The 21,924-nt window shown below is 47.0% G+C and overlaps 1 protein-coding gene across 1 annotated transcript in view; it reads right to left on the bottom strand.

The window, feature by feature from the left end:
* Positions 1-1,215: 1,215 nt before the first annotated feature.
* Positions 1,216-21,924, bottom strand: part of LOC129693672 (uncharacterized) — a 37,541-nt gene continuing 16,832 nt past the window's right edge. The window contains exons 7-12 of the mRNA XM_055630459.1: positions 20,653-20,815; positions 17,816-18,090; positions 11,690-11,840; positions 11,100-11,241; positions 9,094-9,354; positions 1,216-1,396 (exon numbers count right to left, since the gene is read on the bottom strand). Of these exons, the coding sequence (XP_055486434.1) occupies positions 1,235-1,396; positions 9,094-9,354; positions 11,100-11,241; positions 11,690-11,840; positions 17,816-18,090; positions 20,653-20,815 (1,154 nt within the window). The 3' untranslated portion in view covers positions 1,216-1,234. The remainder of the gene's footprint in view (positions 1,397-9,093; positions 9,355-11,099; positions 11,242-11,689; positions 11,841-17,815; positions 18,091-20,652; positions 20,816-21,924) is intronic.

Below are 21,924 nucleotides of genomic sequence, written 5' to 3'. Positions count from 1 at the left end.
GCTGCCTGAGGAGGTACCCGAGGCAGGTATTATAACAATCAATCAATCACATACATAACAAAGTGCAGTGAAATGAACTTGCCAGCAGCGGTACAATCAAAAAATAACACACAATACACAATAAAATTTATCACAAACATCCACCACACCATTCTTCACTGTGGTGGAAGGCACAAAGTACAGTCAGTCCTCCTCCTTGTTCACCCGTGGTCGGGGCTATAAACCTCCGCAGTCGCCACTTTTACATGACAACATTTAAATGACACTTGGACAGGTACATGGATGGGAAAAGTTTGGAGGCGTATGGACCAAAAGTGGGCAGGTGGGACTAGTGTAGATGGGGCATGTTTGTTGGCACACACGATTTGGGCCGAAGGGCCTGTTTCCACTTTGTATGACTGACTCTAATTAGATAACATTATCAATAATGCACAGACAACAGCTTTGATATAAAAATTCAACTTCTTTCTTTTATTGTGTTAAATAATCATTGGAATACATAATTTACAGTTTATATCTGATCATTAGCCTTTACACAGCAGGAGGGGTGAGCATATTTGTTACATCATAACTTAGTCGCCACTTTAGTGTTAAATATTACTCTAGAATCAGGATTGACGTCAAAACGACCTTTAATTAGTTTGAAATTTCACATCAGTTTTCAAAGGAAACAAAACCATTGTAGGTGTAAAATAATGAGCTTACACTGAGGGGCAGACTCCAATGCTGATGGTAGACACAAGATGCTGGAGTAACTCAGCGGGTCAGGCAGCATCTGTGGAGAACATGGATAGGTGACATTTCACAGAATGCTGGAGTAACTCAGCGGGTCAGGCAGCATCTGTGGAGAACATGGATAGGTGACATTTCACAGAGTGCTGGAGTAACTCAGCGGGTCAGGCAGCATCTGTGGAGAACATGGATAGGTGACGTTTCAGAGTGCTGAAGTAACTCAGTGGGTAGGCAGCATTTGTGGAGAACATGGATAGGTGACATTTCGAGTCGAGACCCTTCTTCAGACTTGGAAGGGGGAAACTAGAGGTATGTGGAAGGGTAAGCTGTGAATATATGACAGATCCAGAGATAGGGGGTGGAGCAGACCGCAGGGTGAGGTGCTGGTTGGTTCACGCACCCCCCCGGTCTGCGGGGGGCACCCCAGTGGTGGGGGGGGGGGGGGGGGGGGGGGTGGGGGGGAGGGAGACGTCGGGGGGGGGGGGGGGGGGTGCGGGCTGGATCACACCCCTGTCTGTTGTTCCACCCAGTCTCTCACGGCTGTCACACGCGTGTAGACGCCAGGGAAGTCGGGTCGAGCACATATGTCGCCAAAGCTGACGATTCCCGCCAGGAACCAGGTTCCTCTCGAGTCACTGCAGGCCAAGGGTCCTCCAGAATCCCCCTGTGACAAAGCAAGGCAGTCGTCAAGTCAAGTTTATTCATCACGTACACATACGAGATGTGCAGTGAAATGAAAAGTGGCAATGCTCACGGACTTTGTGCAAAAAACAAACAAACAAACAAACAAGCAGAATGGAACAGAATCACATATTCTTTTACATATTAAATATTGTGGGCAGAAGGAAAAAGGGAAAAAAACAGCAATTAAAGGCAGTAGAATGGTACAGTAAAGTTAGTCTCTGGCGAGATAGCAGTTTACAGTCCTATTGGCCTCTGGGAAGAAACTCCTTCTCAACCTCTCCGTTCTCGCAGCATGGCAACGGAGGCGTTTGCCAGACAATAGCAGCTGGAACAGTCCGTTGCTGGGGTGGAAGGGGTCCCCCATGATCTTATTGGCTCTGGAGTTGCACCTCCTGATGTATAGTTCCTGCAGAGGGGCGAGTGAAGTTCCCATAGTGCGTTCGGCCGAACGTACTACTCTCTGCAGAGCCTTCTTGCCCTGGGCAGAGCAATTCCCACACCAGATTGTGATATTTCCGGACAAGATGCTTTCCACAGCCGCTGTGTAGAGTGTGAGTGGCGGACATTGAGTGAACACGTGACTGAGCCTCAGCTCGTGAGCTGCTTCACCCGTTACAAAATAACGTCTCCTTTACATTCAATCATAGGACAGAACAGTCCAGACCAGGCACAGGCTCCTCGGCCCAATGTTGGTGCCAAACATGATGCCAAGACCATTATCAACCTGCACGTGATCCATATCCCACCATTCCCTGCATATCCATGAGCCTATCAGGCACGTGCCATGAGGAATTACTCGGGGTAGGCCCTGGGCTGTCAGTTGACTTTTAAATATCAACGCACGCGCAGAAAATGGTGAAACCGCGCATGCGGAGATCGGTCTCCTCTCCTGTGGGCGTGCGCAGCACCTTGTGCACAGTCCACCGTGTAAAGGCAGGATTTCTGCTGCTTTTATTGCCGGTTGTACATGAAGGCTTGAAGCAGCGTCCACGGCACGCCAGTTGTACGTAGTTACGTGTATTACACGTATTGCGGATAAAAGGCACGGGAGAAATAGGACCACATAAGATCCATTATTAAAATAATAACCATTTAATAATAAATACTGAATTTAGTAAATGAATTAGAAATCTTTACTATTTACATTTAATAAGTACCTTTTTATAATTTTAGTCAGACTACCTTGCATACCCCGACTGCACACGCCTGGTACCTATCTAAAAGCCTCTTTAACACCACTATCGTATCTGCCTCCACCACCACCCCCGGCAGCACGTTGCAGGCACTCACCACCCTCCGTGAAAAACACTTGCCCCACACATCTCCTTTAAACTTTGAACCTCTCAACTTAAACCTATGTCCTCAAGTATCTTAATATCCCATTCTAGGAAAAGGTTCTGACTGTCTATCGTATCTATGCCTCTCATAACTTTAGAAACTTCTCTCAGGTCTCCCCGCAACTTCTAAAGCTCCAGAGAAAACAATCCATGTCTGTCCAACCACTCCCAGTAGCTAATACCCTCTCGGCCAGCCAGACTGCTCGTAAAACTCCTCTGCACCCTCGCCAAAGCCCCCACATCTGTGATAGTGACTGAGTGATAGTGATATAGACACAGACACACAGCCACACAGACACACACATAGACTCACAGACACACAGACACATACAGCATGGAAATAGGCCCTTCGGCACAACTAGCTGGCAAATTTCCCCATATCCCTCTAAATCTGTCCTATCCATCGACCCATTTAAATATTTCTTAAACTTTGCATGGCATCTGCCTCAATGACCTCCTCCAGCAGTTTAGTCCAGACACCCACCATCATTTGTGTAAAAATCTTACCTCTTAGATTTTTTATTAAATCTAGCCCCCTTCACCTTAAACCAATGTCCTCTTGTTCCTGATTCCCTTACTCTGGGCAACAGACTGTGTGCATCTACCCGATTTATTCATCTCATGATTTTATACACCTCTATAAGATCACCCTTGATCCTCCTGCACTTCCAGGAATAGAGACCCAGCCTATTCAACCACTCCCTATAGCTCAGGCCCTCGAGTCCTGGCAACATCCTCGTTAATCTTTTCTGAAACCTTTCAAGCTTGACAATATCTTTCCTATAACACCGCCCCCACCAACCGCCACCACCAACCGCCCACCCACCTCCACTACCCCCACCGTTAAATAAACCCCTCATCTCGGCTTTAATTCCAGTACACCTCGTCTGCCACTTCTGTATGTACATGATTGTCCGTTATGTTTGTTGAATACAAATACCGTATATATGTCATATTTAGACTTTAGAGTTACAGAGTTGAAATAGGCCATGGGCCCCTCCGAGTCCACGCCGACCAGCGATCCTCGCACACTAATACTATCCCACACACACTAGGGACAATTTACAATTTACCAAAGCCAATTAACCGACAAACCTGCATATCTTTGGCATGTGGGAGGAAACCGGAGCACCCGGAGAAAATCCATGCGGTGACGGGGAGAACATACAAATTCCATACAGACAGCACCCCTAGCCAGGATAGAACCAGGGTCTCTGGTGCTCTTTTATAGCTCTCTTATCTATCTATATTACTAAAAGTCTCATCTTAACCACTTCCTGTTGCAATGCATATTGATTTTAGAAAAAAACGCTACCATATAACCATATAACAATTACAGCACGGAAACAGGCCATCTCGGCCTTACAAGTCCGTGCCGAACAATTATTTTCCTTAGTCCCACCTGTCTGCACTCATATCATAACCCTCCATTCCCTTCTCATCCATATGCCTATCCAATTTATTTTTAAATGATACCAACGAACCTGCCTCCACCACTTCCACTGGAAGCTACCACTTACGGCTGTGAGGTTTGGCCACCTTATTCAGAATCCTCCACATCTAACCATATAACCATATAACCATATAACAATTACAGCACGGAAACAGGCCATCTCGGCCCTACAAGTCCGTGCTGAACAATTTTTTTTCCCCTTAGTCCCACCTGCCTGGACTCATACCATAACCCTCCATTCCCTTCTCATCCATATGCCTATCCAATTTATTTTTAAATGATACCAATGAACCTGCCTCCACCACTACCACTGGGAGCTCATTCCACACCGCTACCACTCTCTGCGTAAAGAAGTTCCCCCTCATATTACCCCTAAACTTCTGTCCCTTAATTCTGAAGTCATGTCCTCTTGTTTGAATCTTCCCTATTCTCAAAGGGAAAAGCTTGTCCACATCAAGTCTGTCTATCCCTCTCATCATTTTAAAGACCTCTATCAGGTCCCCCCTTAACCTTCTGCGCTCCAGAGAATAAAGACCTAACTTATTCAACCTATCTCTGTAACTTAGTTGTTGAAACCCAGGCAAAATTCTAGTAAATCTCCTCTGTACTCTCTCTATTTTGTTGACATCCTTCCTATAATTGGGCGACCAAAATTGTACACCATACTCCAGATTTGGTCTCACCAATGCCTTGTACAATTTTAACATTACATCCCAGCTTCTATACTCAATGCTCTGATTTATAAAGGCTAGCATACCAAAAGCTTTCTTTACCACCCTATCTATATGAGATTCCACCTTCAAGGAACTATGCACGGTTATACCTAGATCCCTCTGTTCAACTGTATTCTTCAATTCCCTACCATTTACCATGTACGTCCTATTTTGATTTGTCCTGCCAAGGTGTAGCACCTCACATTTATCAGCATTAAACTCCATCTGCCATCTTTCAGCCCATTTTTCCAAATGGCCTAAATCACTCTGTAGACTTTGGAAATCCTCTTCATTATCCACAACACCCCCTATCTTGGTATCATCTGCATACTTACTAATCCAATTTACCACACCTTCATCCAGATCATTGATGTACATGACAAACAACAAAGGACCCAACACAGATCCCTGAGGCACCCCACTAGTCACCTGCCTCCAACCCGATAAACAGCCATCTACCATTACCCTCTGGCTTCTCCCATTCAGCCACTGTTGAATCCATCTTGCTATTCCTGCATTTATACCCAACAGTTGAACCTTCTTAACCAACCTTCCATGAGGAACCTTGTCAAAGGCCTTACTAAAGTCCATATAGACAACACCCACTGCTTTACCCTCGTCAATTTCCCTAGTAACCTCTTCAAAAAATTCAAGAAGATTAGTCAAACATGACCTTCCAGGCACAAATCCATGTTGACTGTTCCTAATCAGACCCTGTTTATCTAGATGCTTATATATATTATCTCTAAGTATCTTTTCCATTAATTTGCCCACCACTGAAGTCACACTAACAGGTCTATAATTGGTAGGTTTACTCTTAGAACCCTTTTTAAACAATGGAACAACATGCGCAGTACGCCAATCCTCGGGGACTATTCCCGTTTCTAATGACATTTGAAATATTTCTGTCATAGCCCCGGCTATTTCTACACTAACTTCCCTCAATGTCCTAGGGAATATCCTGTCAGGACCTGGAGACTTATCCACTTTTATATTTTTCAAAAGTGTCAGTACTTCTTTTACTTTGAACCTCATAGTATCCATAGCTACTCTACTAGTTTCCCTTACCTCACATAATTCAATATCCTTCTCCTTGGTGAATACCGAAGAAAAAATATTGTTCAATATCTCCCCCATCTCTTTTGGCTCTGCAGATAGCTGTCCACTCTGTCTCTCCAATGGACCAATTTTATCCCTCCTTATCCTTTTGCCATTAATATAGCTGTAGAAACCCTTTGGATTTACTTTCACCTTACTTGCCAAAGCAACCTCATGTCTTCTTTTAGCTTTTCTAATTTTTTTCTTAAGATTCTTTTTACATTCCTTATACTCCTCAAGCACCTCATTTACTTCATGCTGCCTATAATTATTGTAGATCTCCCTCTTTTTCCGAACAAGATGTCCAATTTCCCTTGAAAACCAGGGCTCTTTCCAATTTTTACTGTTTCCTTTCAACTGAACAGGAACATAACGATTCTGTACTCTTAAAATTTCCCCTTTAAATATCCTCCATTTCTCTTCTACAACTTTCCCATAAAACAAAATGTCCCAGTTCACTCCTTTTAAATCATCTCGCATCGCATCAAAGTTAGCCTTTCTCCAATCAAAAATCTCAACCCTAGGTCCAGTTCTGACCCTCTCCATAATTATATTGAAACTAATGGTATTGTGATCACTGGACCCGAAGTGCTCCCCAACGCATACCTCCACCACCTGTCCCGTCTCATTTCCTAACAGGAGGTCCAGCACTGCCCCTCCTCTAGTAGGTACCTCTATGTATTGCTGCAAAAACTATCCTGCACACATTTTACAAACTCCAACCCATCCAGCCCATTTACAGAATGTGTTTCCCAGTCTATGTGTGGAAAGTTGAAATCTCCCACAATCACTACCTTGTGCTTACTACTAATATCTGCTATCTCCTTACATATTTGTTCTTCCAATTCTCGTTCCCCGTTTGGCGGTCTATAATACACCCCTATAAGTGTTGCTACACCTTTCCCACTTCTCAATTCCACCCAAATAGCCTCCCTAGATGAGCCCTCCAATCTATCCTGCCAAAGCACTGCTGTAATATATTCCCTGATTAGCAATGCAACACCTCCACCTCTTGCCCCTCCAATTCTATCACACCTGAAGCAACGGAATCCTGGAATATTTAGTTTCCAATCACAGCCCTCCTGCAACCACGTTTCACTGATCGCCACAACATCATACTTCCAGGTGTCTATCCAGACTCTAAGCTCATCCACCTTTCTTACAATGCTCCTAGCATTAAAATATACACATTTAAGAAAACCCCCGTCTCTTATTCTCTGTTTATTTCATTTTTTTTCTTTCTCCTCTTGTGTCCGAGTGCTTCCCATTTCTGCTTCCTGCCTCCCATTCTGTCTACTACCTTTCGCTATTTGAGTCCCTTGCCCCAACCATTCTAGTTTAAAGTCTCCCCAGCTGCCTTTGCAAATTTCCCCGCTAGGATATTGGTCCCCCTCGGGTTCAAGTGCAACCCATCCTTTCTGTACAGGTCCCACCTTCCCCAAATCTGGGCAGGACAAGAGGATTTTTCCATCGATGAGAAATAAAAGCCTTATTAATGTTTAAAAAATGTTGAGATTCTCTCTCATGTCAATCACTCCATGAAGGCCGTGCCTGTTCTGGTGGGAGGGGGAGGGACTATGCAACCCAGAAGTGTGGAAGTGCCTCAGTTCTCTGCAAGATGGGGGAGCGAGAGGGTCACATCTCTCAGTCTGAGCTGTGAATAACACTGAACATATGTCTACTAAACTGTGAGTGGTTTTACTGACCTGTCAGTGCCCTTAATGTGGGTTGAAAATGTGCTTTGAAAATGCAAAAGTGTGTTTTGGTTTGAAAATGCTAAAGTTGCCTTTGGTTTGAAAATGCTAGGGTGTGCTTTGGTTTGAAATTCTAAAGTTGCTTGCCTAATTGAAAAACTTGGTTTGAAAATGCAAAAGTTGCCTTGTCTACTATATAATTAAAAGTCTAAACTTGACGACTTCCTGTTTGCGCTGTATATTGATTTTAGAAAAAACGCTATCACATACAGTTGTAATTTTTGGCCAACTTATTCAGTCCCCCTCCGCTCATGAGGTGCTACGGATTTTTCCCATCGATGAAAAATAAAAGAGTTATTAGTGTTTAAAAAATGTTGAGATTCTCTCTCCTGTCAATCATGCCATGAAGGAGGGAGGGAGGCAGGAACTATAAAACCTGGAAGTGTGGGCGTGGCTCAGTCTCTGCAAGATGGTGGAGGGAGAGGTCACGGCTCTATCGTTGGTGGCCTTGCACCCGGCTTGAAGTGGTCTGAAACTGCACTTGAATTTGGTGGCATTGCATCCTGCTTGAAGTCGTATGAAACTGCACTTCAATTTGGTGGCCTTGCACCCTGCTTGAAGTGGCAGGAAACTGCACGAATTTGGTGATGTCACCCCCCCCCCCCCACGGTTATTTAAATGACGCAGAAAGAACAAGCAAGTCGGACGCCGCATTTGCCCCAGGTCAGCGCATGGTGGACAGGCTGAGCCCAGCGACTGGACCTGGACCTGGGCTGAAGCAGAGCCTGGAGCTAGAGCGAGAGAGTATTGCGTTCGGGAACCAGCCCTCCTCTGTGACGCCGCGCACCCCTCCCCCCCCCACCCCTCAAACTACAACCCCCTCCCTCTCTGCCCACCCGCCCGCTCTTTCCATCCCACTCCCTCTCTGCCCTCTGTCTCCGCCTCTGCCCTCTCCCTCTGCCCCTGACTCTGACCCTGCCCCTGCCCTCCCTCTGCCACTGCCCCTTCCCTCCCTCTACCCCTTCGCTCTCTCTGCCCCAACCCCCTCTCCATCCTTAGCCGCATCTGCGAGTTGGGGGTTATGCGTGAGTGGATAGGGTGGGGATGGGGTAAAAGGAATGAATGAATAATATTCATATAATATTAAGGGGTATGGTTAGTGTGTATATGTGTGGGTGGGGGGGGTGGTTAGTGGGTGTGGCTGCAGACTGCCCCTCCCCCCTCCCACCCGCAACCGCGCATTGAGGGGACGGGACCCAACAGGTCCCACTTGGTCTTGTATAAACTAAAGCTACTTGCTGAAGTCACTCATTGCTGCCAGTAATGTACACAGAATCTACATCATTTTTACTCGGTCTATGTGAATAAAATGGTATGGGTACCTGACATGAATCTACTCCTCCCGTTAATACACCAGCACACAGCATTCTCGGAGTGATAATGGATCCGTAGGCATTCCTACATGTTTGGTCATCAATAACCGACACTTCTGCTTCTTGTAGGATGTTGGATAAGTATCCTGGAAAAAACAATTTAAACACTAAAGTCGTCACATCACTGAGGTGCAGCAGTACATTGGATAAAGGTATTACCTGTGTTATACACAGAGTGCTGGAGTAACTCAGCGGGTCAGGCAGCATCTGTGGAGAACATGGATAGGTGACGTTTCACAGAGTGCTGGAGTAACTCAGCGGGTCAGGCAGCATCTGTGGAGAACAAGGCGTCACGGTGGCGCAGAGTTAGAGTTGCTGCCTCACAGCACCAGAGACCCGGGTTCCATCCTGACTACGGGTGCTGTCTGTGCAGAGTTTGCACGTTCTCCCTGTGACCACGTGGGTTTTCTCTGGGTGCTATGATTTCCTCCCACATTCCAAAGACATCCAGGTTTGTAGGTTGATTGACTTTGGTATAAATAATTGTTAAAAGATTGTCGCTAGTGTGTGTAGAATTGTGTTGTGTGCGGGGAGTGCCCCCCCCCCCCCCCTTTTCTGTCCGGAGGTGGCCAGAGACATCGGGAGTCAGATGGGAGCAGCGCCCACAGGCCCACAGCCAGCTCGGAGAAGCAGCGCTAAATCCAGCTGAACTCTGCCTGCCTGGACTGATGGGACACCAGCCCGGAGCCCTGGAGTTAGTGCTGCCTCTCCACGCTGGCAGCAAGCCTGGGCCGTCACTCCTGATTGTCCAGAGCTGTAGGTTAACCCAGCGAGACAGGCAGAGTTGAGCTGGAGTTAGCGTTGATTCTCCACACTGGCTGGGGGCCTGTGGGCGCTGTTCCCATCTGACTAGGTCTGCTTTCACCGCCGTACGAATGCCAAGCAGAACCAGAGGCAACCGTTCAGTCCAGGTGCACGTGCTCGAAACGAGTGTTCAGATCGAGAAACTCGCCGAAAGGGGTCCAAGTGCGTCTGGAGATCTTGGATTGTTGACACGGTAGACAAGTCTTTGCCCATAATCCAACATACCGCTTGATGAAAGGTCAAATGAAACGTCCGGAGATTAGTTTTATCGTCGCCTTCTTGCCCGGATGTGATAAGTTGTGCAGCGCGCTGAAAATTTCACGACGCATCGACCCAGGCACAAACGGCCTAGGTTTGCCAATGGAAGTGTTACATATGATGGTTTCTCTCATGTCCAAGAATGCCAGAGGCTCCCACCTGCTGTTTACTCTCTGCTCCATGACAGCTCGCACGGCATTGACAGAGGCATCAGTGGTGAGTGAAAATAAGGCATTGGGCCTCTGATGGACATCTTCCAATTTTAGGGCTGTATGCATCCGGTGCTAATGGATCAGATCGGGATCAGTATGCTGTATCTGAGCCTTGGCATAAAAATGGATGACTGTGGCCGCATTCAGGGCTTCCATCTCCAGTCTTGCTAGGGCGTCAGCAGCCGGACTTGCTTTTCCTTCAACGTGCCTGATGTCACTGGAGAATTGCAGAACAAAGTCCAAGTGGTGGATTTCCCGCAGTGAATACCTCCCACACTTGTACGAGCAGTGTAAGTGAGTGGTTGGTGATCCATATAAATAGTGAAGGGACGGCCTTCCAACAGATGGCGGACATGCTTGACGGTGATGTACATAGCCAAAGGTTCTCGCCCGAATGTACCGTACTTCACGTGAGTGGGTGATAGTTTTGCCGAAAAGAATGCCAGATGCTCCCACCTGCCATAGACTCACTGCTCCATGACGGCTCCCAGGGCGTTGATGGAGGCATCAGTGGTGAGTGAGAATAAGGAATTTGGCCTCTGATGGACCAGCATAGTTGCGTCGGCGAGAGTCCTCTTAGTGGCGTTGAAGACTTGCACTGCATCCTCGGGTAAACTCAATCTTTGAAGATGATTTGTCCAAACCTCTGAGTAAGTTGGTCAAGGGTTAATGGGAACCTACGGCGCTCGGTAGAAAGCTGCGGTAGAAATTCATCATCACCAAAAATCGCCATAATTGGTTTAACGAATTTGGCACTGGGTAATTTTGGATCTCCTGCACCTTTGATTCACTGGGCAGGATGCCGTTCTCCGTCACGCGATGACTGAGGAAAGTGAGTTTGCGAGCGTCAGACATGCATTTGTTCGTGTAAATGACAATATCATATTTGTAGAGATGCCGGAACAGTAATCCGAGGTGTTCCCTGTGTTTGTATTAGCTGGAGCTCGCTACCAACACGTTGTCGATGCAAGCGTAGATGAAATCGAGGCCGGAGAATACATACGTGTTCCATGAAACGCTGGGAGGATTGTGCTGCGTTCCGTAAACCAAACATGATCCATGGAAATTCGAACGTCCCGAACGGATTGACCACGGCTAACTTGGGAATATTGGCAGGCTCAACCGGAATTTGATGATAGGCACGCACGAGATCGATGCTTATGAACACCCGCTTACCCTGTAGGCTTGCAGAGAAATCCTGCAAATGTGGGATGCTGTCTTAATCTGGAATAGTGGCATTGTTTAGTGAACAGTAGTCGCCGCAGACTCGCCAATCTCTAGGAGACTTCTTCCGGACCATGTGAAGAGGTGATGCCCAGCAGCTACTAGACCTGCGGATGTTCCTGAGCTTCAACATATGCTCAAATTCTGCCTTTGCCACCTTGAGGCAATCCACGGGTAATCTGAGCACTCTTGCTGAAACTGGAGGGCCACGTGTTTGAATATGATGCGTGACAGAATGTTTGATATCGTTATGCCAGTAAGACGGAGTTATGAGTTGCGGAAATTGTTTCAGTACCTCCTTATATGGGCCGGTGCTGGGTTGGTGGCTGGTAAGGTGAGAGATAGTCATTGCCAGACGGCAGATGCAGTTCACCTGTGCACGAGTGCAGCAATCACTCACGCGGTGATTCACTCGCAAAGAAAAGTGTAAAAAAAAATCCGCTCCGATAATAGGTTTTGATACATCGGCAACTGTAAAAATCCAGCAAAACGTTTTCTGCGGACCGAAGTCGAGCATGACTGATTTCTGACCGAATGTCCATATGTTAGAATTGTTCGCAGCAGTGAGAACGCATCCAGGTTTCGGGTATAAACTCTCTTGGGAACTGGGAAGAACAACCGATAACTCGAGGCCGGAGTCAATGAGATATTGCATACCCGAGAGGCGGTCAGTGAGAAAAAGGCATTGGCTAGTTTTCCAACTGGCAGCAGTCGCCTCTACTGCGGGGCCTCTTTGTTTCGGGTGGGAGGAGAGTTAGAAGTGAGTCAGAGGGGGAAAACAGTTTAAAACGGAGGAATTTGGTTTGTAAATTGGTAAATTAGGCAATTTAGCAGTAAATATAAGCAAGACGGCTCTTAGGGAGTAGCAGTGAGGGAGCGGCCTTGTGATGGAAGTGTCCTGTGAGGGAGGTGCCCTGTGAGAAAAGTGTAAGTCTTCGGCTCGAGAGTCTTTGGCGAGGAGGCTGAGGAGAGGAGGCTTCGCAAAACACTGGAGAGGGAGAGACGAAAGAAGGAGATGTCAGGCAAGCTGATTCAGTGTTATGCTTGCAGTATGTGGGAGGTCAAGGACACCGCTGGTGTCTCTGGCTGCTACAAATGTGAGAAGTGCATCCAGGTAGAGCTCCTGAAGGATCGTGTTGGGAGACTGGAGAAGCAAGTGGATAACCTCAGGTTCGTCCGAGAAACTGAGTCGTTCCTCGACAAGTCCTACAGTAAGATTGTTACACCTAAGGTACTGGAAGAGAGAATGTGGGTGATGGTGAGAAAGGGAGGGAAGCATGGAATGCAAACGTCCCCGGGTGTTGTGCCTCTTGTGAACAGGTTCACCCACTTAGAAGCTGTCGGGACAGAAGACGTTATCACACTGAGTGGCGGACTGGCTTGCGAAGCAAATAGGGCTGTTGAGCCAAAACCAAAGAGGCCAAAGTCAGGCAACGCCATTGTAGTTGGAGACTCCATCGTGAGAGGTACGGACAAGGGTTTCTGCGGGAACAGACAAGATTCAAGGATGGTGTGCTGCCTTCCTGGTGCCAGGATCCAGGATGTCATGCACAGAGTGCAGAAAATCCTCAAGGGCGAAGGTGAACATCCGGAAGTGGTAGTGCATGTCGGCACAAACGATGTCGGAAAGAAGGGGATGAATATTCTGCAGCGTGACTTTAAAGAGCTCAGAAAAATGCTGAAAAGCAGGACCTCCAGGGTTGTTATCTCCGGTTTGCTTCCAGTTCCTGGCGGGAGCAGGAACAGGGAAATACGGGACCTGAATGTGTGGCTGAGAAACTGGTGCAGGGTGCAGGGATTTAGAAACATAGAAACATAGAAATTAGGTGCAGGAGTAGGCCATTCGGCCCTTCGAGCCAGCACTGCCATTCAATATGATCATAGCTGATCATCCAACTCAGTATCCCGTACCTGCCTTCTCTCCATACCCTCTGATCCCCTTAGCCACAAGGGCCACATCTAACTCCCTCTTAAATATAGCCAATGAACTGGCCTTGACTACCCTCTGTGGCAGAGTTCCAGAGATTCACCACTCTCTGTGTGAAAAAAGTTCTTCTCATCTCGGTTTTAAAGGATTTCCCACATATCCTTAAGCTGTGACCCCTTGTCCTGGACTTCCCCAACATCGGGAACAATCTTCCTGCATCTAGCCTGTCAAACCCCTTAAGAATTTTGTAAGTTTCTACAAGATCCCCTCTCAATCTTCTAAATTCTAGAGAGTATAAACCAAGTCTATCCAGTCTTTCTTCATAAGACAGTCCTGACATCCCAGGAATCAGTCTGGTGAACCGTCTCTGCACTCCCTCTATGGCAATAATGTCCTTCCTCAGATTTGGAGACCAAAAACTGTACACAATACTCCAGGTGTGGTCTCACCAAGACCCTGTACAACTGCAGTAGAACATCCCTGCTCCTATACTCAAATCCTTTTGCTATGAACATACCATTCGCTTTCTTCACTGCCTGCTGCACCTGCATGCCTACTTTCAATGACTGGTGTACCATGATACCCAGGTCTCGCTGCATCTCCCCTTTTCCTAGTCGGCCACCATTTAGATAATAGTCTGCTTTCCTGTTTTTGCCACCAAAATGGATAATCTCACATTTATCCACATTATACTGCATTTAGATTCTTAGATAACTGGGATCTGTTTTGGAGTAAGGGGGAACTGTACAAAAGGAATAGATTGCACCTTAACAGATGGGGGACCAGCATTCTGGCAGGTAGGTTTGCCACTGCTACACGGGTGGTTTTAAACTGAATAAGGAGGGTGGGGTGTCAAATGGGATAGTCGAGGATGGAGTTAAAGGAAAAGAGAGTAAAGGGATAGTTAATGATCCCAGAATTAATGGGAAAGGAAGCTCAGAAAGGGATAGGAGAGTATGGCCAAGTGTAATAGGGATCGATGTTAAAGGTGAGATGTGTAAGGAAATAAAAGTATTGTATATGAATGCACGAAATATAAGAAGTAAAGTAGATGAGCTTGAGGCTCAGTTAGAGGTTGGTAGATATGACGTTGTGGGGATTACTGAGACGTGGCTGCAGGAGGATCGGGCATGGGAACTTAATATTCAGGGTTATACATCCTATAGAAAGGACAGGCAGGTGGGCAGAGGAGGGGGGGTAGCTCTGCTGGTCAGTCCCTTGAGAGGGAAGACATAGGGACTGACAAGGTCAAGTCACTGTGGATTGAGTTGAGGAATTGCAAAGGCAAGAAGACACTAATTGGCGTTATTTACAGACCCCCAAATAGTTGCCCGGATGTAGGGTGTAAGTTGCACCAGGAGTTAAAACTGGCATGTAACAAAGGTAACAGGGACTGGCTGCCAGGTTGAGTCAGGGGGATTTCAATAGCAGCTGTAGAGCCGGGGAAAAATGGTAGTGTTGGTTCAGACCCCAAGTGATAAAGATGGCATTGTACAAAGACCTCCACATGGGGGATTTCTTATGTAGCAGGTAGACTGGGTTGATGCAGGTTGGGGAATTGGAATTCAGGTTGGATTTCATTATAGATAGCCCCAGAAAGAGAGTTAAGTAGTTGGCCTCCGAGATAGATTCTTAAGTTGGAATTTGGTTTCGGACCCCAAATGGAACCGCCAGGAGGTTAGGCAATTCCAGGGATTTAGTGTTGGAGAAGGACCAGAAAATGTTGAAGTTATGTAAAGCCAGTGGTAAGGAATATGACGAGGGGGGGCCCCCAGGTGAAAGGGATGAGCTTGGATGTTGGCATCAGAATAGATGTTTTTAATCTGCAATGGTGAGACTGGAAGAACATTAGCGGGTGGAATCGGAAATGTCAGTGATGTCAGTTGAACATGAACTGATGAAGGAATGAGAAGGCATGAGGAGGGAAAGCTGGCCAGGATCCGAGATGGGGAGTCACTAAGCACAGGGGACTGGAGACTGGATGTATTCCCTGGTGTTTAGGAATGGACAGTGGAACAGCAAGAGCAGGAATTTCTGGGCAAAAACGCAGGATCATGTCATTCCAAAAAGGAAGAAAGATTCTAGGGGGAGTAGGAGGCAACCGTGGCGGACAAGAGAAGTTAGGATAGAATAAAACTAAAAGAAAAGATGTATATCACAGCAAAGAGTAGCCGTAAGCCAGAGGATTGGGATCTTTCATAGGGCACAGAAGGAAACAAAACGGGCAATACGGGCTGAAAAGATGAAGTACGAGGGGAAACTGGCCAGGAATATAAAGAAGGCCAGTAAAAGCTTCTTTAGATATGTTAAGGGAAAAAGAATAACAAAGTCAAATGTGGGTCCCTTGAAGGCAGACACAGGTGAAATTATTATGGGCAACAAGGAAATGGCAGAAGAGTTGAATAGGTACTTCGGATCTGTCTTCACTAAGGAAGACACAAATAATCTCTCAGATGTACTGGAGAACAGAGGATCTAAGTGGGGTAGAGGAACTGAAATAAATTCCGCAGCGTAGGTTCACGAGATTGATCCCTGGGATGGCGGGACTATCATATGAGGAAAGATTGAAAAGACTCGACTTGTATTCACTGGAGTTTAAAAGGATGAGGGGGCATCTTATAGAAACATATAAAATTATAAAAGGACTGGACAAGCTAGATGCAAGAAAAATGTTCCCAATGTTGGACGAGTCCAGAACCAGGGGCCACAGTCTTAGAATAAAGGGGAGGTCATCTAAAGGGGAGGTCATTTAAGACTGAGGTGCGAAAAAACGTTTTCACCCAGTTAGTTGTGAATTTATGGAATTCCCTGTCACAGAGGGCAGTGGGGGCCAAGCCACTGGATAGATTTAAGAGAGAGTTAGATAGAGCTCTAGGGGCTAGTGGAGTCAAGGGATATTGGGAGAAGGCAGGCACGGGTTATTGATAGGGGATGATCAGCCATGATCACAATGAATGGTGGTGCTAGCTCGAAGGGCCGAATGGCCTCCTCCTGCACCTATTTTCTATGTTTCTATGTTTCCTGGGCATTGATATTTGTAGAAGGAACAAGGAGGTTGACACGACCAGGCTGCTGCACCAAATCTCTGGTGTTACCGGCAAATGTGTTGGCCGTCGCCTCGGCCCCGACCCTCAAGGTTTGCGTTAAACCTGAAACGGGGATGGCTCAGCTGGGCTGCCAAAGCCTGGACTTGCGCAGTGAGCGCTGCAATTTGATGTGTCTATGTCTATGCTGGCTGACGTCTATGCTGGCCGATTGAAACATATATATCAGGTGCCCCTGCACCTGTGCAGGCATGCATCGGAGAAACTTCTACTTCCAGACATCACCACGTGGTCCTGAAGTCGTCACCAAAGATGCTCCTCTAGTATCTTTGGTCGTCACAATGTCGTGAGGAGGTGATGAGGTAAGAATGGTTTATGGAATTTAACTCTGACAAGTGTGATGTATTGCAATTTGGTGTGTAAACGAGGGCAGGGCCGACACAGTGAAAGGTGGAGACTGGACACTGTTGGACAACAGGGAGATCTGGGAGTAACGTCCTTTTAATCAGTGTGCAGAAAAGTAATTTGAATAAAATGTTGTGTCGTGCAGTCACAGAGCCAGGAAAACAGGCCCATCGGCCCAACAATCCTGGTGCTATCCCAGAAATGGCCTCACTCAGGGCACGGAACAAAGCAGCAATGTTTCCTCAACCCCCACAGGGTGTACTTGAGGCAGGGACTATCACAGCATTAAAAAAAAACAGTTATACAGGTACATGGATAGGACAGGTTTAGAGGGATATGGACCAAACAGGCAGGTGGGACTCGTGTAGATGGGGCATGATGGTCAGCTTGGGCAAGTTGGGCTGGAGGGTTGTTTCTACTCTGTGTCTCTGTGTCAATAGACAATAGACAATAGGTGCAGGAATAGGCCATTTGGCACTTTGAGCCAGCACCGCCATTCTATGTGATCATGGCTGATCATCCCCAATCAGTACCCCGTTCCTGCCTTCACCCCACATTCCTGACCGCTATCTTTAAGAGCCCTATCTAGCTCTCTCTTGAAAGTATCCAGAGAACCAGCCTCCATCGCCCTGTGAGGCAGAGAATTCCGCAGACTCACAACTCTCAGTGAGAAAATGTGTTTCCTCATCTCCGTTCTTAATGGCTTACCCCTTATTCTTAAATAAATTCGTCTCTGCTACTCTGCGACTCTGCAACGTTTAGTTGTCGAGTGGTCACTATGTACTCAATTCATCCACAGTAGTCCGTACCTTCGTAAGCGAGAGCGCCCCATCCTGTGATGTAGCACTGCTGGCCGCTGGGGAACACTTGTTCACTGGACGGGAGGCAGATTGGGTAGATGACACTGGAGAGGCTGAGTGGGCTGGACAGTTCCAGGACAGCAACATCATAGTCTTTTGGGGTGTTCAATGCATATTCGGGGTGGACGATGATTCGTCTGATGTCTCGTCTGGTGCCTGTCCCCAATTCCACCGATCCCATGTACACTTGCCAGCGGGTTGGGTCGTTACGTCTTCAAACAAAGAAGGACAAATAATTCAGTTCTGAGCATCGTGCTATAGGAAAGATGTTGTCAAGCAGTAAAAGGTATAGAGAAAATTTACAAGGATGTTGCCAGGACTTGAGGGCCTGAGCTATAGTGAGAGGTTCAGAAGGCTGGGTCTCTATTTCTTTGGAGCGCAGGAGGATGAGGGGTGATCTTATAGAGGTGTATAAAATCATGAGAGGGATAGATTGAGTAGATGCACAGAGTCTCTTGCCCACAGTAGGGGAAATGAGGACCAGAGGACATGGGTTTAAGGTAAAGGGGGAAACATTTAATAGGAATCTGTGGGGTAACTTTTTCACACAAAGGGTGGTGGGTGTATGGAACAAGCTGTCGGAGGAGGTAGTTTAGGCTGGGACTATCTCAATGTTTAAGAAACAGTTATACAGGTACATGGATAGGACATGTTTAGAGGGATATGGACCAAGCGCAGGCAGGTGGGACTAGTGCAGATGTGGTATATAGGCCGCTGGATCACTCTATGACTCTGATGTGGCATTCACACAGCTACAAGCAGGATGGATGGAAGGATGCTGAGAATGGCAAGGGATGGCAAGGACGGGAGCAGAGGCACAAGGAACTGCAGGGGCTGGAATCTTCAGAAAAACACAAAGTGCTGGAGGGTCTCAACTGGTCAGGTAGCATCTGTGGAGGGAATGGATTGGAGTACATGAGGCTTGCAGGACAAGTTATACAAGTGTGAATGCTCATCAGATGGACATAGAACATAGAACAATACAGTACAGGAACAGGATATGTAGGAAGGAACTGCATATGCTGGTTTAAAGTGAAGATAGACACAAAAAGCTGGATTAACTCAGTGGGACAGACAGCATCTCTGGAGAAAATGAATATGTGACCAGTCCCAACCTGAAATGTCACCTATTCCTTTCCTCCAGAGATGCTATCTGACCTGCAGAGTTACTCCAGCTTTTTGTGTCTATCTTCACAGAAACAGAATGGTCCAGAGGAGGTTTACAAGAATGATCCCAGTGGTTACAGGAAGGCAAAAATGCTGGAGAAACTCAGCAGGTGAGGCAGCATCTATGGAGCGAAGGATAAAGGCAACGTTTCGAGTCAAGATCCTTCTTCAGACTGATGTGTGGGTGGTGGGGGGGGAGAAGAAAGGAAGAGGCGGAGGCAGTGGGTTGTGGGAGAGCTGGGAAGGGGAGGGGAAAGAGGGAGAAAGCAATCTGAAATTGGAAGACAATGTTTATACACTGGGGTGTAAACTGCCCAAGTGAAATATGAGGTGCTGCTCCGCCAATTTACAGTGGGCCTCATTCTGGCCCTGGAGGAGGCCCAGAACAGAAAACTGCTGTGTAAGGCAGGAGATAGCAAGTCGGCATCATTAGTCTGGGTTGAGTCCGAACTGGGAGGTAGGGAACTGGAGCTGGAAACCATGAGGTACAAAATGGAGGTACAGGCAAGCCCCGAGAAAGTAAACGTAGCTGTGGTGACGGGTCTGGGTTAGGATGTGGTCGTAGAGTTGGAGGGAAGGGGGAATCACAGAGGAGGACCAGTGAGAGAGGAGGTTGTTAAACTGGCTTCGGAGGGAGAAGGAGAACTTCTTCAAAGTTGACAATTCGGAGAGAGGAGGTAGGGTAGTTTACACCTCAGCAGTATGAACATTGACCTCCAATTTCAGGTAGTCCCAGCTTTCTCCCTCTTTCCCCTCCCCTTCCCAGCTCCCCCACAGCCCACTGTCTCCGCCTCTTCCTTTCTTCTTCCAACTCCACCCATCAGTCTGAAGAAGGGTCTCGACATCAGTCTGTAGAAGGGTCTCGACATCAGTCTGAAGAAGGGTCTCGACCCGAAACTTTGTCTGTTTCCTTCGCTCTATAGACGCTGCCTCACCCGCTGAGTTTCTCCAGCATTTTTGACTACCTTCGATTTTCCAGCATCTGCTGTTCCTTCTTAAACACCAGAGATGACAGGGGTAACATATGAAAATTATTTGATGGCTTTGAGCCTGTACTCGCTGAAGTTTAGAATGATGAGGGAGACCTCATTGAAATTTACCGAATAGTGAAAGGTCTGGAAAGAGTGAATGTGGAGAGGATGTTTCCACTAGTGGGACAGTCTAGGATCAGAGGTCATAGCCTCAGAATAAAAGCATGTACGTTTGGGAAGGAGATGAGGAGGAATTTCTTTACCCAGAGGATTGTGAATCTGCGGATTTTTTTGCCACAGACAGTTGTGGAGGCCAAGTCTTTCGGTACTTTTATGGTGGAGATTGACAGATTCTTGATTAGTACGAGTGTCGGGGGTTATGGGGAGAAGGCAGGAGAAGGGGTTGAGAGGGAGATATAGATCAGCCATGATTGAATGGCGGAGTAGAATCGATGGGCCGAATGGCCTAATTCTGCTCCTATGTCTGGTGAGCAAGAACTTTAGGAGTTGCATGAGTAAACTTCCATGAAAATCTCTAGCGTCCAAAGTGCGACCCACACCAAGTGCCAATCATTGTTGGGGGTTTTGCGCTGGTGCTGTGAATGGAGATCTGAATGAAGACATGAGTGAAATTACCTTTCAAAGCAGTGAGCGGCAGAGATGAGCCATCGGTCGGAGATGATGGAGGCACCACAAACGTGCCCCCCGATCTGCAGGCTAACCTGCCACGGCCACTCGCCATTTTCTGCGTTGGTCCCACCAACAATCCTACTGGTAGTTGTAGTTTTATTACCACAGCCTGCAAAATATAGTCATGGTCAAGTATATTCTTTCCAAAACAAGAGCATTAGTCTTACAGCACAGATACAGGCCCTTCGGCCCAACTCGTTCATGCCGACCAAGCTGTTCCATCTACACTAGTCCAATTTGCTCACCTTTGGCCCATCTATCTTCTATACTATTACTAAAACTCTCATCCTGACTATTTCCGGTCTGTAAATAGATTTGCACAAAAACGCTATCTTATATCGCTAGGATTCTTCTGCCACTTTACTCACCGTTCTCCTCTGCTCCAAGACACCAAATTTCACCATCAGTGAAATATGAGAAACGTTATAAAGATTTAAACATTGTGAGATCAGCAGATTGGTCTTCTCACCTGTCAGTAAACCAAAACACTCAGATGGCAAGCACTGCACTGTGTAATATCATGGCATTGTATACTTTGTTAATCGTACAAATTTTGCAGGGTGCAGAGACCAAGAATGTGCGTAAACTAATGAGCCGGGCCAACCATGTATATTAAATCTTGATTGATGATTAAATCAATGCAGGTTTCTGCATTACATTTAGTGGGTAATATAGAAGCAATGTGTATTGAAGGTAATGAAGGTAACGCCCCTTCCAGCACCCGCTGAAGAATAAAGCCCCGGAGGCAGGGCTGAGTAAATAAGCCATGCTGATTGAGTCTGCAAGAGTGGAGTTGGGAAAGCCGCTGTGTGGAGTCGGGTAAAAACCGTGTGAAAGCCACTGTGTGAAAGACGCTGTGTGCAGTCGGGAGGTGCTGTGTTGTGCTGTGGCCGCTGAGTGGAGTCCCTCTCCCTCACACCACCCACCCCACCACCTCCACACCACCCCCTTCCCCCACCCCCTCCCCTCCCAATTCTGTCCCTTGCGAGGGGTGACATTGAAACAGGAGATGTGGAGTCAGTATGGATAGAACTAAGGGTAAAAAGACCCTAATGGGACTAATCTACAGGACCCCAAACAGTAGCCTGGACGTAGGGTGCAAGTTGGTTCAGGTTAAAATTGGCTTGTCGCGAAGGTAATGCTAAGGTTGTTATGGGAGATTTCAACTGTAGATCAACTGTGGATCATGCTGTCACCCCAATAGTTTGTGCCCCAAGG

Source organism: Leucoraja erinacea, chromosome 3, assembly GCF_028641065.1.
Source record: "Leucoraja erinacea ecotype New England chromosome 3, Leri_hhj_1, whole genome shotgun sequence".
Classification (NCBI taxonomy): Eukaryota; Metazoa; Chordata; class Chondrichthyes; order Rajiformes; family Rajidae; genus Leucoraja; species Leucoraja erinaceus.
This window is presented reverse-complemented; position numbering and strand designations above follow the sequence as displayed.